At 43.2% G+C, this 16,870-nt stretch overlaps 1 protein-coding gene across 12 annotated transcripts in view; it reads right to left on the reverse strand.

Moving 5' to 3' along the window:
• The window catches only part of SPRING1 (SREBF pathway regulator in golgi 1), a 181,013-nt gene that overhangs the window by 89,028 nt on the left and 75,115 nt on the right, over positions 1 to 16,870 (reverse strand). For all 12 annotated transcript variants that reach the window (XR_009181824.2, XR_011646503.1, XR_009181826.2 and 9 more), the window contains one exon: positions 10,801 to 10,919. Coding sequence is in view for 2 of the 12 variants with exons in the window: in XM_023589778.3 (XP_023445546.2) it covers positions 10,806 to 10,919 (114 nt within the window). In the remaining 10 variants the exon portion in view is untranslated. The remainder of the gene's footprint in view (positions 1 to 10,800; positions 10,920 to 16,870) is intronic.

The following is a 16,870-nucleotide window of genomic DNA, read 5'->3' on the forward strand; positions in this document are numbered from 1 at the left end:
TCTCTTGGCCATCGTACAAAGTAAATGTTGTTGCAGCAGCTGCTATGGGGGAACAGCCCATCCCAAGTCGGAGCTGGGCTGGGCCAGCTCCTCCATGTAGGCATGACCTCATTGCCACAGAGGCACCCAGACTAGTGACAAAAGTGGAGCGGCCCTGTCAGGACACACTGTGGGGTTGCTTGGAAAGAACAGCTACCCAGAGTCCAGCACAGAGCTGGGACATAGGGGTCCCCGGTAAGTAAACGTGTGCCCAGTAAAAGAACAAGCAAGCTCTCCGAGACTGAAGGCATCAAACTTTCCACAACCGAGGTCATATTCAAAGGCATGTGCTTAAGTCTAATTCTGATAATCTTCTTTTTCTCTTACCTTAGTTTGGTTCTCTTCCCCTGACCCTCTTCTTTCTCTCTCTCTTTTCTTTGTAATAAATTATCAACCTAAGTAATGGATAACTATATTCTTCAATCCAAAATACACATCACAGATAAGATGAAAGTGCTCCCCAAGCACGACCCCAGGCCTAACTTTCCATGCCTTCCTCGAGGTAGATGCATATTCTTCACTATGGCCTTGAGGGTAACAAACCTATTATTGGTTGCCAGTCTGATGGGTGAAAATGATTTTAGTTTTTTTCTTTTGTTTTGTTTTGTTTGTAGCATAGTATGGTGATTAGAAGCGTGGACTTTGGATCCAGGCTATCATTTAGCTATGTGGGCCGGCTGCTCCCCCTTGCTGAGAGTCCATTCCCTGTGTGCAGAATAGGGACAATTACAGCAGTTAGGTCACAGGGTGGGTGTGAGGGTCAGATGGACTAGCATGGGGAAAGTGCTTAGATCAGGGCTGGCTGTGTAAGTGTTCTGCCGGGCTGGCGTTTATCATCACCCTCCTACACACACACACACACACACAAACACACACACTCTGAACCTTTACCTTCAATTCAGTGTATATAATTCCTGACACCTCCCAAGTTCTGCACCAAGGCTAGGAAACAAATAGGAAGCCTTGAATTCTGTACTTCTGCTCCAGTGGCTGCCCAGTTGTGCTGGCACCTCACTTGGCCTCTGCAAAGTTCAGCCCAAGAGCAAGAACCTTTATTCATAATACTCAACTGTAAGGTCTTTCCTGGGTTTTCCTGATGGAACGACTAGGTCTTCCTGGAAGGAGGTCTCTTCTCTTTGAGCAGAAGCCAAGAGCCCACTGAGGCAGAGCCAGGGCTAGTACTCTACGAGGCAGCTCACCCTCTTCCAGGCCAACTCCAACTGGCTGCTGGGAACTGCCCAAAGAGCTGGGTGGTGGAGGAGCAGCCAGTTTGGTGGTCCATGCCATTCCTGCCCTGTCTGCTAGGATGAAGGGTAAGGAATAGAACCTCTGCTGTGCCCAGCTCCTCTGGCCTGAGCTGAAAGGGCCTCAGTTTGGGGTTCTGAAGGACCGAGAGGGCTGTGAACAGTCTTCTCCAACAGGAAAGCTGGATGCCCCAGGCCCTCCCTCCTCTACTCAGCAGCTGCCAGGAGGCTTGACTGGGCTGTTGTGTGGGTATTTAGAAAGGCAGCCACAGGGCCACTGGACACCAGGCATTTAGCAGCACTAGTAAGCCGACAGCTGGTCTTGGATCCTCCAAGATACCTGTCAGCTCTCAGCCAGGGACCAACATGTCGGAGGGGGGCGGACATGCGTACCACACACACAGATGCTGTGGGTGCTGCTAGAGGTCGCAGCACTAAGAGCCTTGCCTCCCTCTCGCCTTTTCTCACAGAGTCAGAGGGAGAGGAAGGGTGCTGCTGGAGTCTGCCTGCTGCTGCTGCGAACATCTGTGCTTGCTTCCTTCCACACGGACAAGCTGTCTGTCCGTCCCCCCACCTTTCCCTCCAGCTGCTTCTCCTCCCCTCTTCTCCAGGACGGCTCCTGAAGTGGGCATGCAGACTGCCAGGCTAATGGTCAGGCATTCACAGCCTGGCCTGGCACTGAGCAGCAGGAGTATAGGAAGTACCTGGGCAGCCGAAACTGCAAGCTCCAAACAGTTTGCAGGCATGACCTGCGTGAAGAAAACCCAAAAGGAAGAGAGTCCACATTTGCAAAATAGACACCTGTGGGTAATGTGTCTTTGCACTGCACAAAGACCATCCTAACCGAGAAGGTGATTCCTTTCCCCCACTGGTTTTAGGTTCTTAACCAAAGAAGGAAGGTATGTATCAAATCACCTGGGAGCTCTGTCAACATTCACCTGGCCAGCCACACACTCCCATCCCCAGATAAGCCAGATTTGGGGAAAGGAGTTAGAGAAAAGAGGTCTCTGGGGCCTAGATGATTCTAATGGATCCCCTCCTCACTACAACCACTGCCACCGTGAGCATCTCAGCTGCATTTAAAAATCAATAACTACCTGGGGTAAAGGAGACTGTAAAACTGAACTGTTCTATATGACTGTGAATTAAATAAAAAGCAATTAGAAATGAGGTTTAAACACTTCGGAAAAGAATATGTATGTTTATGAGATAATGGGATTATATTTTAAATTTTTTATTGATATAGATCAGGTCTAGAACCCATCATTTATATAAAATGAGCCTATCTGAGGCAAGCCCCTGCCTCCACAGAAATAATTTTATTTCATAGAACAATCCATTTAAAGAGCAGGAAGGGACCTTTAAAAATCATAAAAGGGTGATAAAAAATTTTTGGTAATGGATGGTGGTGATGGTAGCACAGCACTGTAAATGTAATTAATGCCACTGAATTGCACACTTAAAAATTGCTAGAACCACAAATTTTATGTTATATATGTGTGTACATGTGTGTGTGTTACCACAATAAAAAATAATTTAAAAATATCATAGCAGTCTCCTTTAATTTAAGGATGAGGACTTAAAAGACCTAAGGAATGGGGTTGACTCACTTCTCCCAATAGATGTGGGAAATGCAGTTCTCTATCAGTCCATTTCTTTATACCCGCATGGAGAATATAAGCCTCCTTCTGCTCAGGGACTATGTTTGCTTTGCTTACTGCTATATCCCTGGTGTCCAGGATGATGCCCTACTCACAATGGACCTTCAGTGTCTGCTGAATGAATGAATGAAATGAATGAATGAGCATGTGGATGCTGCATCATGGGGAATCTGTGTATCCGTATATATATCTGTGTCATTTCAATATTTCCTCTCTGTGCACCTCTGAGTTACTAATGTATGTTTTTGCGGACAGACCATTTATTCTTACAGATGTCCTAAGTATACACACAGGTGCTGCTAAGATAATTCTATTGAGGGAACAGGCATTGTATTATTATATTTTATAAATGAGGATTCAGGGCCTACATACTGAGCTCTCAAATCCTAGGAGCCTGGTTCTGGGTGTTGTTCTGAGAAACAAGGGTTCTGTGGTCAAAAGAGTTTGAGAAATTCAGGATTAAATCTAAATTAAACAGGTCTCTAAAGGAAGGATGTCTCGGAGTGTTTGAGAGCCATGGTACATGACCACTCTCAAATGTAGGAAGAAGAGGCAAACTCATTTGACCTTGGAACCCTGCTGGATTCCTTCTTTGGGGAGGATTTTGTAGGAAACACAAGTAAATGCTGAGCTAGAACTTTGCTTAAAAGAAACAGAATTCATATGGCTGGGATTAGAAAGATGTAGAGGCAGGCAGAGGCATCTGGCATTAAAGATATTCAGTCTTCTCATGCATTCATCCATTCATTCATTCAACACACACAGCTGGGTACCCATTAAGAGCCAGTCCTTGTGATAGATACTCAAGTTACAATGATGGATAAGAAATGGGCAGCCGCCCTCAACTCTACACATGGTCCAGGGCAGTGAGAATAGCAGGCCCTTGCCACAGATATCAGAAGGCCAGGCAAACTGATTTAAGGAAAAAAATGAGAGTTATGGGCTCAAACATTTGAAAAATGCAAGGGAATTGGTAGGAAGGTAAAATAAAAGGTTATTTTCAAGGTCCAAAGAAGAGACAATGAGGGTCCAGGATGGCAGAGTAAGGGTGGGAGCCAAGGGATATTTCACCCATGAAATAAATGGATTTGTCTGATTAACCAATAAGTGATCATAGAATGCTACTTTATTTTAGGCACTGTAGAGATACAGAATAAATAAATACAAGACAAGATCCTGACCCTGCAGGAGTTTATATCTAGTTGACCCACTGATAATCTTCTCAGCAAGGCTAATCAACTTTGTCAGAAGCAAATACATCCAGGATTGAAGGGATAAAAAAAATGCCACTCCAACCCAGACTACAGACACAAAAAAACTGTGCTTTGGGAGCACAGTTAGACAACCACCAGGTGACAGATGGAAACAGTGCACCTTTATCCATTCCCACCAAACCCCAGAATAATTCTAGCTTGCGGGAGGAAGGATATAAAACAAAACAATAACAATAGTCAGGGTTTGCTAAAAAAACCTAAACAGGACAACAAACATAAGATGCAAGAGCAGTCACCACATTGCAACAGGCCAGAGGAAAAGCAGTGACCCAAAGAGTCAGATGTGTCTGCAGACATTCGGAAAATTCAATGACTTCCAACACAGGGGTTCCTTCAAGGAGGACTATGTGTCATGGGAGCAGTAGACCCCTCAAATAAAAACTTCTGCTATCACTTCTTCACCCCTCCAACGAAACAGAAGCTAACACTGATGTGAGCCAGGAGTGTGGGTGGGGGTCACACAACAGCAGAGGAAAGCGGTCAGGGGCAGTGGTGAAATTCAAGGTTGAGAGTTTATTAGTTTCATCCTTGAGTCCTGAATCTGTGGGTCTTAGCACTGCAAACTCAAACTAAATGTTCTTTTTATGGACAAATCTGTGTTCCCCCAAAAGACATGCTGAAGTCCTAATTCCTAATAACTCAGGATGGGATCTTATTTGCAAATAGGGTCACTGCAGATGGAATTAGGTAAGTTAAAAGGTCATATTGGAGTAGGGTGGGCCCTTGATCTAATATGACTGGTGTCCTTAGAAGAAGAGGAAATTTGGGCACAGATAAGCAGGGGGAGAATGCCACCTGAAGACTGAGGCAGACAACGCTGTGGACTGCCAGCAAGCCACTGCCAGAAACCAGGAGAGAGGCACCGAACGGATGCTTTCCTCCAGACTTCAGAGGGAGCCTGGCTCTGCTGACACCTTGATGCTGGACTTCTAACCTCCAGAACTGTAAAACGATAAATTTCTTTTGTTTCAAGCCACCAAGCTTGTGGTACCTTGTTATGGCAGCCCTAGGAAAGGAAGACAGTCCCCTTTGAGCTCTCAGAGTTGTGTAATTATTTGCATTCGTGTGGGGGTAGGGAAAGGAGGATGGCTAGGCAGAATGTGCCCTTTCACTTGCAACCTAGAAGGCTTCTTCTTCCAGGCAGCACTGGTGGGGGAACCCAAACTCTATGGAGTGCGATTTATCATTATGACACATCTCAAGGCAGAGCTCTGCACTGACCACTTAATTCCCACACACAAATGAAATGGTGAGAGGTGAAGGCAGGAAAGAGAGGTAGGGAAAGGGGATTGCTGATTCCTCCATAAATAAAAATAGGGAAGCAAGTCATTGAGTTTGGGTTTTGTTCTGTTTTGTTTCCACGTGACTCTCACACTGGAGGAACCATCCAAAGATCCTAAACCAACCATGATTCCATATCCCCCTCGGCAGTTTTCAGGATGTCTTCAGGTTCCTTATCAGACACGTTCACCTTCAGAGCTGCTGCAGGACCCGGGATAGGCTCAGGCCTGAGGGCTGATGCTGATGGTGAAATGTGTCCACAATGCTTAATATTTGGAAATGCAACTCATGAACGCTTTAACAGAGCCTACCCCTCCCAACTCCATCCAATCCCTATCTTTGGAGCTCAGTTTTTAGAATTATCCCCATTTCACAGACAAGGAAGCTGAAGCTAGAGGGGAAGTGTCTCTAGTCAACCAGCTAGTAGCTGACAACTCTTAGACCAAAGGTTTCAACTTTTTTCTTTCCTGTTTCCCTCTAGGGCAGGTGTTGGCAAACTATGGACTGCAGGCCAGATCCAGCCCCCTGCCTCAGAGAGAAGAATGTTTTTTACACTTTTCAATGGTTAGAAAAAAAATCAAAAGAATAGTATTTTTCGGTCTGTGAAAATTATATGAAATTCAAATTTCAGTGCCCCTAAGTAAAGTTTCTTGGCTAACAGGCATGCCAGCTCATTTACGTAGTGTCTATGTCTGCTTTCACGCCTCAGCAGCAGCACTGAGTAGTTGTGACAGAGATGGTATGGCTCTCAAAGCTGAAAACATTCCCTTTGGCCTTTTAGAGAGAAAGCACACCGACCCTAGTTCTGGGCTACTGGATCTCCAGGAGAAAGCAAAGGGATCCTCTTGGCTACTGAATAAAGTTCAAAATTTTTACCACGGCATTCAGGAAATCTACAGAGTGGCCTCCATCGTCACTGTCAATGTTAAGCCCCACTTCTCACTTATCTTATGCCAAAGTCAATCTGGAAAATCCATCTTACCAGGGGATCTTCCTCTGCCTGGATGCTCATCATCTCTCCATTTCCCTCCCTCCATATTGCAACATTCTCAGAGGTCCATCAGAGGACATAGGAAGCTCCCCCACCCTCCCATCTGTACTCCCGAAGGGCTTAGCTCATGCTTCTACTGTAACACAGAACACATTCTGGCTTATGTGATAATTCAGCCCTTCTGTTCGCATCTTCAGTAACTTCTAACAACATTCAATGTCCAGTGGTCTCTCCTCCCTGCTGGGCCATAACAAGCATGGGCCAAACAGCCACATCTGTCTCCAGCTTTGCTGTACTCCCCAGAGCCTAGCACAACAAATATATGTGTGTGTGTATGTATGTATGTACATATATATGTGTGTGTGTGAATCTCGAATGAGCAAATAAATGGCATTTTTTATGCAGGCTACTCTGTCCCATTGATTATATTCTCCATGTGGACAAGGAAGTATTCACCTTGTATTCTTCAAAAGCTCAAAATTGTTCCAGAAATCACTGCAAAATTAAACTGAAAGGTAAAGATTTGTTATCAGTTCATCTTCAGAATAAAAAAAAGAAAACCCAGAAAAGGCCTGGAGATTGGAATCTGCCAAGCAGATTTCCAGTTGGAAGGTTCCTAGAATTCTAAATGGTCTGGAGGTTTTGGGCATTCCAAGAGGGGTTAGAGGCACTCAAAGGTCCTCAACGTGCCTGCACATTAGAGTCACCTGAGGAGCTTTAAAAAGCCCATACCTCAGAACAACTCACTCAGGATCTCTGGGAGTGGAGATAACTCACTAGAAGAATTTTTAAAAATATAATTTCATTAGAAAAGTTCTCAGTTTGTAGAAAAAAATCATGCAGAAAATACAATTCTCATATAATCCCTTTATTAACACCAGTGGAATTTTTAAGGCCCCCAGGTGGTTCTTTTGTGCAGCCAGAGTTGAGAATCACCCAAACTTGAGAGCATGAGTTTAAGCAGTGTTTCCAGAACTTGCCAGATAATAATGCCATGTTAGCCCTGCTTGCTTCCAGATCCAAGGGATCCCAATCTCCAGGTTATCTGTATATTGAACAGCACCCAGGCGATTTCTTACCATCAGACATGTCTGGGAAACACTAATTTACCTGCCCCCAAATATCTTCCCCACATGGCTGCCAAAGTATCTGAAATGCCACTATTGGAATAACTCTCTGGGGTTTAGCAAGCCTTCCCCACCAGATTCATCCCTATCTTATTTTGCCAGAGCTGCTATGACAAATACCAGATAATGGGTTGTCTTAAAACAAGAATTTATTGTATCATGGTTTTGAAAACTAAGGAAAGTCCAAAATCAAGATGTCAACAAGGCCAAGCTTTCTCCTGAAGTCGGTATCATTCTAGTGATGGCAGTCCTCCATCACAATGTAATCTATTTCAATCTCTCCTCTTTGACTTCTAGCTTCTTTCAATTTTCTGATTTCTACTGATTGACTGCATCTAATTTTTCTTTCTTTATAATGTCTCCAGTAATTCAAATTAAGATCCACCCTTAACTAATAATAACTTCAAAGGTCCTATTTACAAAATGGTTCACATCCACAAGAATGTAGATTAAGATTAAGAACAGGTCTTTTGTTGGGGTACTTGATTCAGTCTACCATAATTCCCACATAAAACCAACTTCAGAAGAAATAAATGAAGATGCACACTTGGCTTTGTTGAGCAAATTCCCTGACACACTCCCCCTGTGAGAAGACAGCAGGATCCTCGGTCTCTGTCCAATGCAAATGAACACTGTACACTTGAGTGAGGGTCCCTTTATCTGAGCAGGGATGGATGGGTTCATAAAATCAGCCAAGGAGATGGGGCTCTAGGCTCAGAGAGAAATTCCAAACCACAAGTAGAAGGACCAACTAACATGGGTCAAGGGTCTCTACACTAAACCTCACCCAGGGCCTCAGGAGAAAGATGTGCTAAGCTGCCAATACCGCCACTTCAGGACTGAGGCCCACATTTCCCCAACTGCCTGCACGAAGGTCAACTCCCTCAGCCAATGAGAGCTGCTCACCAACATTCTGCCCCTCCCTGGAGTCAGCCCATAGTCAATGACCAGTCTCTGGGGTACAAAGGTCCAACTCTCTGGACTCAAGTTGGAATATTTCTGAAAGACCATCCAGTTCCAGAGCACCCCATGAAACTCCTGAGACCTTTACTACATCTGCCCTCACTTCCTTAGAGGCGCTACTCCTAAGTAAACACCCCCATGAATCTACATACAAATCTCTGCCTCAGAATTTATTTCCTGAGGACTCAGCCTGGGAGAGGGGTCATTACCAAGTCTGGGAAGAAATATTTTTTCTTCTCTACTTAATCACAGACCAGCAGTCATCTCTCAGTTTCTTCTTTATCTATGTATCATTAATGCCTTATCAGTACCAGACTTGGTCACTCTGTTGATTAGATTTAATAAGGAGAATGAGGGGGCATTTTGGTTTTTTGACTAGGTTTTCCTACTGATCCTCCCTCAGAAGTCATTCAGCAATCCCTCCTGCCCTCCCCCAATGAAACATGTCATCGTTTCACGCTCTGGTGGTAAAAGTCACAATGATGTTCATGGCCCATACGGTCACATATGGGCTGGCCTGTAGCTTCCACATCTACAGCTTCCTGAAACCCTTTCAATATTAGTTCCCTCTCCCACAGGGCCTGTGCATATGCTGTTTCCCTTGCCTACACCCCCACATCTACCCCACACCTGATTCACTGAATTAACTCCTGTTTATTCTTCAGATCTCAACTCACTGTCTCTTCCTCGGGGTCAACTTCTCCCTTAGCCACAGCAGGCACAGTGCCAAGGGCCCATGATACCTTTAGGGGCCCATGAAAAAAAAAATTTTTAATTTATTTTAAAATCTGAAGAAAAATGTGACCCTAATAATGACTATATAATGAGAAGCCCAACCTTGGTTATTTCACCTTTATACTAATACAATGAATATATACATTTAAGAGAAAGGGGCCAACAAAGGTAAAAGTATCTAGGATCATAGAAGTCATAAGACAGACCCAACATCTTCTGATCTATGCCTCCTCACCCCCCACCTCTACCACTAGGTCAGGTCTCCCTGTCAAATGTTCTCATTGTACTCTGAACTCTCCCCTTCAAGCACTTATCACAGTTGTCAATTTACATCCTTCTGTGTGTTTCTTAATTTAACATCTCCCAGCCCCCTAAACTGCAAGCTTGGTGAAAGCAGGGGCCACATCTGACTCATTGGCTCCACGTCATCACGTCCAATGCAGTGACTGGCTTATAGCACATACTCAATAAATATTTGGTGTATGGATGACTAAGCAGAGACAATCTACCTCCACAAGATATCCCACTTTTTAGCAAGAACTCTCACTCTATCTACTGTTAACTGACTGTTTCACTACAGGTCGGAGGGGAGGGGACAGGACGGAAATCAAGAGGAAAGAGTCACAATGGACATGGGTAATCAGTGGTGCCAAACTTCTCCCCCTGGGGAAGATGTGGGAGAGGGGCGGCAGTGATTTAGCATCAACAAACATTTCCTCGTCTGGTAGGTCATTTTGTAATTATGTGCAGGTCAAGCACTTTGGAGCTCCCGGAAGTCAGACAATATCTGCTTCCAGAGGCCATTAATGTTCAAGGGCTGGCCTGAGTGAAGAGGGACTTTCATTAGAAGGTCTTTTCCTATACAGTCAGGAAGCTCACTAAGTGACAGTCCAGTATGAAACAACAAAACAAGCAAAAAGCAATAGGAAAAGGATTTGACCTCAGAGTTCAGAGGACAGGAGGAGAACAAAACAAATATATTAACTCAGGGAATTAGCCAAGTGAAACTGAAGATCTGGACAAGGTGCTCTGGAGGAAAGGTGATGAGGCCAACTGTGGCATTTGTGCTCTAGGAAGGGAGACTGGCAAGAGAAATGTCTCTGTACAGGACATTCCGGATGACCATTTGTGCTCTCCATGGACAGATGTGTCAAGCCAGTTAGAAGATATAACAGGCAGCCACTAAGAAAAAGCAGATGAGCTGTTGCCAGATGTGCTAACGCCGGCTGCCCTCATTCATGTTCACTCTGTGGAGATGACTGGGGCTTTGCTGTTCACCCTCATCATTTGGGTTCAAGCACTCAGGAAGAGATGGAAGTTGGAGAGTGTCTTCATTTCCTAGGACTGCCTTAACTTATTACCACAAACTGGGTGGTTTAAAATAACAGAAATGTATTGACACAGTCTGGAGACTGAAAGTCCGAAATCAAGGCATTGGCAGAGCCACATGCCATCTGAAACCTGTTGGAGAGAATCCTTTCTTACCTTTTCTAGCTGCTGTTTGCCAACAACCTTGCTGCTCCTGGGCTTGCAGCTGCACCATTCCAATCTCTGCCTCCTCCATCTTCATTTGGCCTTCTCTCGAGTCTGTCTCTCTTACTTTCCTATAAAGACACCAGTTATATTAGATTAAGGGCCCACCCTAATCCAGTATACAGGTGACCTCATCTTAACTAATTCCAGCAGCAATTACTCCATTTCCAAATAAGGTCATATTCACAGGTCCCAGTGGTTAGGACTTCAACATAACTTTTTTGGGTACACAACTCAACCCATAACAGATGTTAAGAAGTGTATAGGGAAGACCTGACTGACAGCCAAAAAGAAAACTACACACAAACACAATCCCCAACTGGTAGTAAACAGGATGGACCTGGTGGCCATATGCCAAGATCCTTTGGTTTCACATTTGACTTCAGCTTGGTGGCATATTAACTGGGACTTCCTTTTGTCAGAACTAGGCAGATTATGGGAAGAGGCACCGGCATTCTTAAAATTCCCATCCTTACCAACCTAAAATTAACACGCCTGGATGTGGATTTGCAATTTCATATTAGTAAATAATATAAAAAAGATATAGTAATCTGATATTGGAAATCTGCATTGAAGTTATTTTTTGCCTACGACTACAAATTTGCTAACACATTTAATAGGTCATGATTATCAGCAGTTATGTCATTATCCTTTGTATTCAAGGGTGACGCTAACTGATCTTGCCTCTATGTGAGGCAAAGAGAGCATGAACCATGTAATATTACTCTTTAAATAGCTTTTTGAAATATAATACACATATCATACAATTCACCCATTTAAAGTATACAATTCAATGTTTTTTAGTATCTCCACAATCTAATTTTAGAACATTTTTGTTTCCCCTATAAGAAACCCTGTACCCATTAGCAGTTAGTCCTAATTACTCCCTCCCCTCATTCCCTGAAAACCACTAAGCTACTCTCTGTCTCTATGACTTGTGCTCAGTCTGGATATTTCATGTAAATGGAATCATACAATATGTGTATTAGGACTGGCTTCTTTCATTTAGCATGTTTTCAAGGTTCGTCTGCATTGCGGCATCTACCAATACCTCAGATTTCATTCTTTTTTTAGTTGCCAAATATTATTCCATACCACATTTTATTTAGCCATTTATTAGCTGATGGACATCTGGGTTGTTTCCACTTTTTGGCTATAATGAATAAAGCTGCTATCAACATCCATGTACACGTTTTTATATGGACATGTTTTGCAATTCTGTTGAGTATATACCTAACAGTGGAATTGCCAAGTCATAGAGTAATTCTATATTTAAGTGTTTAAGGACCTGCCAACTGTTTTCTAAAATGGCTGCATTATTTTGCATTCCCACCAGTGTATAAAGTTCCAATTTCTCCACATTCTTGTCAACACTTGTTATTGTCTATCTTTTTTAATTTTAGCCATCACTGTGAGCATGAAGTAGGCTCATTGTGGATTGCTTCAGCATTTCCTTAATAACAAATAATGCTGAGCATCTTTCTATGTGCTTGTTGGCCATTTGTACCTTCTTTGGAGAAATGTCTATTCAAATCTTTTGCTTACTTTTTAATTGTCTTTTATTTTAATTTTTTTCTTTTTTTTTTAAGATACATAGATCACAAAAAATGTTACATTAAAAAAAAAAAAAAGACGGAAGCAGATTTGGCTCAACTAATAGAGCATCCACCTACTACACGGGAGATCCAGGGTTCACACCCAGGGCCTCCTGACCTGTGTGGTGAGCTGGCCCACACGAACTGCTGATGCACACAAGGAGTGCCATGCCATGCAAGGGTGTCCCCCGCATAGGGGAGCCCCACGCACAAGGAGCGCACCCCATAAAGGGAGCCACCCAGCACGAAAAAAACGCAGCCTGCCCAGGAGTGGTGCCGCACACACAGAGTGCTGACTCAGCAAGATGACGCAATAAAAGAGACACAGATTCCCAGTGCCACTGATAGGAATGCATGTGGACAGAGAAGAATACACAGCAAATGGACACAGAGAGCAGACAATGGGGGGCGGGGAGGAGGGGAGAGAAATAAATACATCTTTAAAAAATAAATAAATAAGAGGTTCCCATATAACCCACACCCCAATCCCCCCCCACTCCTCCCACATCATCAACTTCTTTCCTCACTGTGGCACACTCATTGCATTTAATGAATACGTTTTGGAGCACTGCTGCACTGCATGGATTACCATTTAATTGTTTTTTTATTGTTGACCTATAAGAGTTCTTCACACATTCTAGATACAAATCCCTTACTGGATATATTATTCACACATATTGTCTTCCATTCTAAGGGTTATCTTAACTTTCTTAATAGTATCATTTGTAACACAAAAGTTTTTCATTTTGATGAAGTCCAATTTACCTAATTTTTCTTTTTTGGTGTCATAGGCTAAGACACCATTGCCTAACTCAAGGTCATAAAGATTTACTTTGTTTTTTTATATTTTAGATCATACAGTTAGGTATTTGATCCATCCTGAGTTAATTTTTATGTATGGTTTGAGGAAGGGTCCAAATTCATTCTTTTGCATATGGATACCCAGTTGTCCCAGCAACATTTGTTAAAGACTATTCTTTCCCCACTGAATTATCATGATTATCTTGGTACCCTTGCCAAAATCAAAGACCATAAATTTAAGAGTTTGTCTGCATTCTCAAATTCTATTCCATTGATACATAAGTCTATCCTCATGCCAGTAATATACTGTCTCGATTACTGTACTTTATAGTAAAGTTTCATAACCAGTAAGTGAGTCCTCTAAATTTGTTTGTTTGTTTTCTTTTAGCTAGTCTGGGTCGTGTGCACCTCTACATGAATTTTAGGATCTGTCAATTTCTGCAATAAAAAGCCAGCCAGGGTTTTTATCAACGCAGATAGGGACTGCGTTGAGGGTGCAGATCAATTTGGAGAGGAATATATATTATTATATTATACTACTTTTCTTCACAGCAACAAGAAGTGGGTGGGCAGCCCTCTTCTTCCAAGCTAAGGTTACCAGTGTGAAAAATCCAGTTTTCTGAAGTTATTGATAATAGCTACTAATCATTTAGCACCTACTAGGTCAAGGACTGTATTGACCATATATTATCATCAATCCACAGTCCTTCAATGCAGGTATTGTTGTCCCAATTTACTACTGGGAAACTGAGGTTGTGAGAGGTTGAATAACATTCCCATGCTCTTTCTGACATAACATCACACCTTCTATGTCTCTGGATCTTGGCTCAAGAATTTGTCCCTGGTTTTTATGTTTTGTTTAATCCTCCAAAGCCAAGAAAAATGATTACAGTACTCAGCCCTCTGATTTCTGAGTGCAAACACAAGCTACCAGATGCACAGCCATGTGCTTTAAAGTAGGGCTCAGAGAAGTAAGACAGGGCTTCTAGTATTCCTTTTGCAAGTCCACAGCCCTACCACCATGGCCAGATAAGGCCCTGGTTCCTTGGAATAGTTTTAAAAATCATTTATTGAACATCTTCTTTTTTTTTTTTTAATATTTTATTTTATTTTACTTTTTAGATTTTATTTATGTATTTATTTCCACCACCACCACCACCACCACCTGCCCCTGGTGTCTGTTCTCTGTGTCCATTCACTGTGTGTTCTTCTGTGTCCTCATGCATTCTTGTCAGTGGCACTGGGAATCTGTGTCTCTTTTTGTTGTGTCATCTTGCTGCATCAGCTCTCCATGTGAGCGGTGCCACTCCTGGGCAGGCTGCGCTTTTTTCATACGGGGTGACTCTCCATGTGGGGAGCACTCCTTGCGTGTGGGGCTGCCCTACACAGGGGACACCCCTGCATGGCACGGCACTCCTTGCACATATCAGCACTGCATGTGGGTCAGCTCACCACATGGGTCAGGAGGCCCTGGGTTTGAACACTGGACCCTCCATATGGTAGGCGGACGCTCTATCAGTTGAGCCAAATCCACTTCCCTGAATATCTTCCTTGTGCTAGACATTATGTTAAGTGCCCCATCACCTCACTGAATCTTCAGAAGCACTTGGTGGAGTAGATATGTCTTATTATACATATTTCGCTGGTTGAATTGATTTGCCAAAGGCCACAGAGCCTGCAAATGTGGAGTAAGATTTTGAAATAAGGTCTTTCTCTGCAGCCCATGCTCTTCCACCAGGCATGGTGGACTGTGAAGCCTGCAGATGTTTCTTTGCAGTAAGAGTGAATGGAAACACACCACACTTTCCATCTTATCTGTTCCTAAAAGGCAGCTTTGTGTGGCAAGATCATGGAAGCCTATAAGTTGGAATAGTGAATTTTTTTATCATACGTATTGTATTAGTCAGCCAAAGGAGTGCTAATGCAAAGCACCAGAAATCTGTTGACTTTTACAAAGGATGGGGTAGAATCTTACAGTCACAAGGTCCTAAAGAATCTAACTCAAGGTTACTTCCTTACTAAACTCTATCGTCACGTGCTGGAGCAGGTCATACCTGAGAGGGTTCAGCCTTCCTCTTTCCTCTAGAGGCTCTGTGGGCCCAGCTTCTTCCAATCTCAGCTGTAGGCTGGCATAGGGCTCAGCTGCTCTGTTCTCTTCAGCTGCAAACTATCAGGGGAATGGCTCATCCCGCTCCTCTTCTGTGTCTATGGAGCTCTCTCTATTCCTCTGTATATCTGCTTCTGTGTGTCTCCTTGATTAACTATCCATTTATATAGCCCACAAAGGGGGTGGGGACTCAAACTGAGTCACCCTAATGATGAAATTCAATCAAAGCCCTAATCATAATTTAATCAAAGACATCTCAGCTGAATCTAATACAATCAGAGCATATCACATCTAGATATGTTTCCAAACATAATCAATATCTCTTTTTGGAATTTATAAATAATACCAAACTGCTACACATATATTTTTATGATTTGGAAAAAGAAAACTGCTTTGGTAGGCAGTATCTTTCACGTGACTACTTTGCAATGCACATGCATTTGCACATATGCCCACGTAGAGATAGTTCATATGCAGTGGTTGCAAACTGGTGGCCCGTGGGCATGTTTGGTGGGCCTATGTATTCTTTTCAAATTATTTTCTCCAACATTAAAAAACAATTGATAAAAATCTTCTACTTTCTCTTGAAAATGCAGTAGTCTAGCATTTTCAAGCAACACTAGTGGTTGCCCCTTGAGATGGGACCACCCTCTCCTCCATGTTGCCATGCCCCCTCCCCCATCTCCCAAACTCCCTTTCATCTCTCTGGTTCTGAAGTCAGGCTCAGCCGCCATTTACTGTCTCGCATGCAAGGATGTTTTTCTTAGGACAGGGAAACATGTATCTATTGTCAGGTCTCCATCGAATGTGAGAAAATCTAGCTGAGCTAGCTTCCAGACAAATGGATAAAGTATATTTCTTTGTGAAAATAAGTATTATTCCTATGAGCTTTAATATGCGCAATGTATAGAGTAGGCATGTCTCTCCCGTCTGATGCCTGTCTGTCCCTTACCCACATATGAGTTTGCAACCCTCAGCCTAAAGCCTTTTCACATGTTTTTGAAGCATTTCCCCAATCAAAGCGTATATCCTTGGAGGAGTATCCTCCACTTTATTGTAGTATTCAATGACCCCCCCAGGTACCTTACACAACCTAATGTGGCACTGTTGACCAAAGATGTCTCAATATATAACTGGCTGCCATGTCCCCCAAAAATCTTAGAATATAATAAGAGGCACATTTATTTACGCACTTGATGTGTGCCCAGCTCTGTTCTAAGCTTAGAAGGCCATAGTATGGCCTTCTGAGGCAGTACAGTATCTTCCCGGTTGACAGATGAGGACTCAGAGACACAAACAAGTTAAGTGAACTGTCCAAAGTCACATAGTAAATGGAGGAGCTGGGATCTGAAGTTAAAGGGTCGGATTCCAGAAGCCACTGTGGCAATCACTATTCCAGATTGCTATTCTAGACTGATTTTTTCCTCTGATGTGAACTCTCTCTCTCTTTTTTTAACCTTGGGGGAGAAATTGAGACATAGCAGAGACCCAGGCCTCATCCCAGGATAAAACCAAGCCT

The sequence above is a fragment of the Dasypus novemcinctus genome, chromosome 19 (assembly GCF_030445035.2).
Source record: "Dasypus novemcinctus isolate mDasNov1 chromosome 19, mDasNov1.1.hap2, whole genome shotgun sequence".
NCBI lineage: Eukaryota > Metazoa > Chordata > Mammalia > Cingulata > Dasypodidae > Dasypus > Dasypus novemcinctus.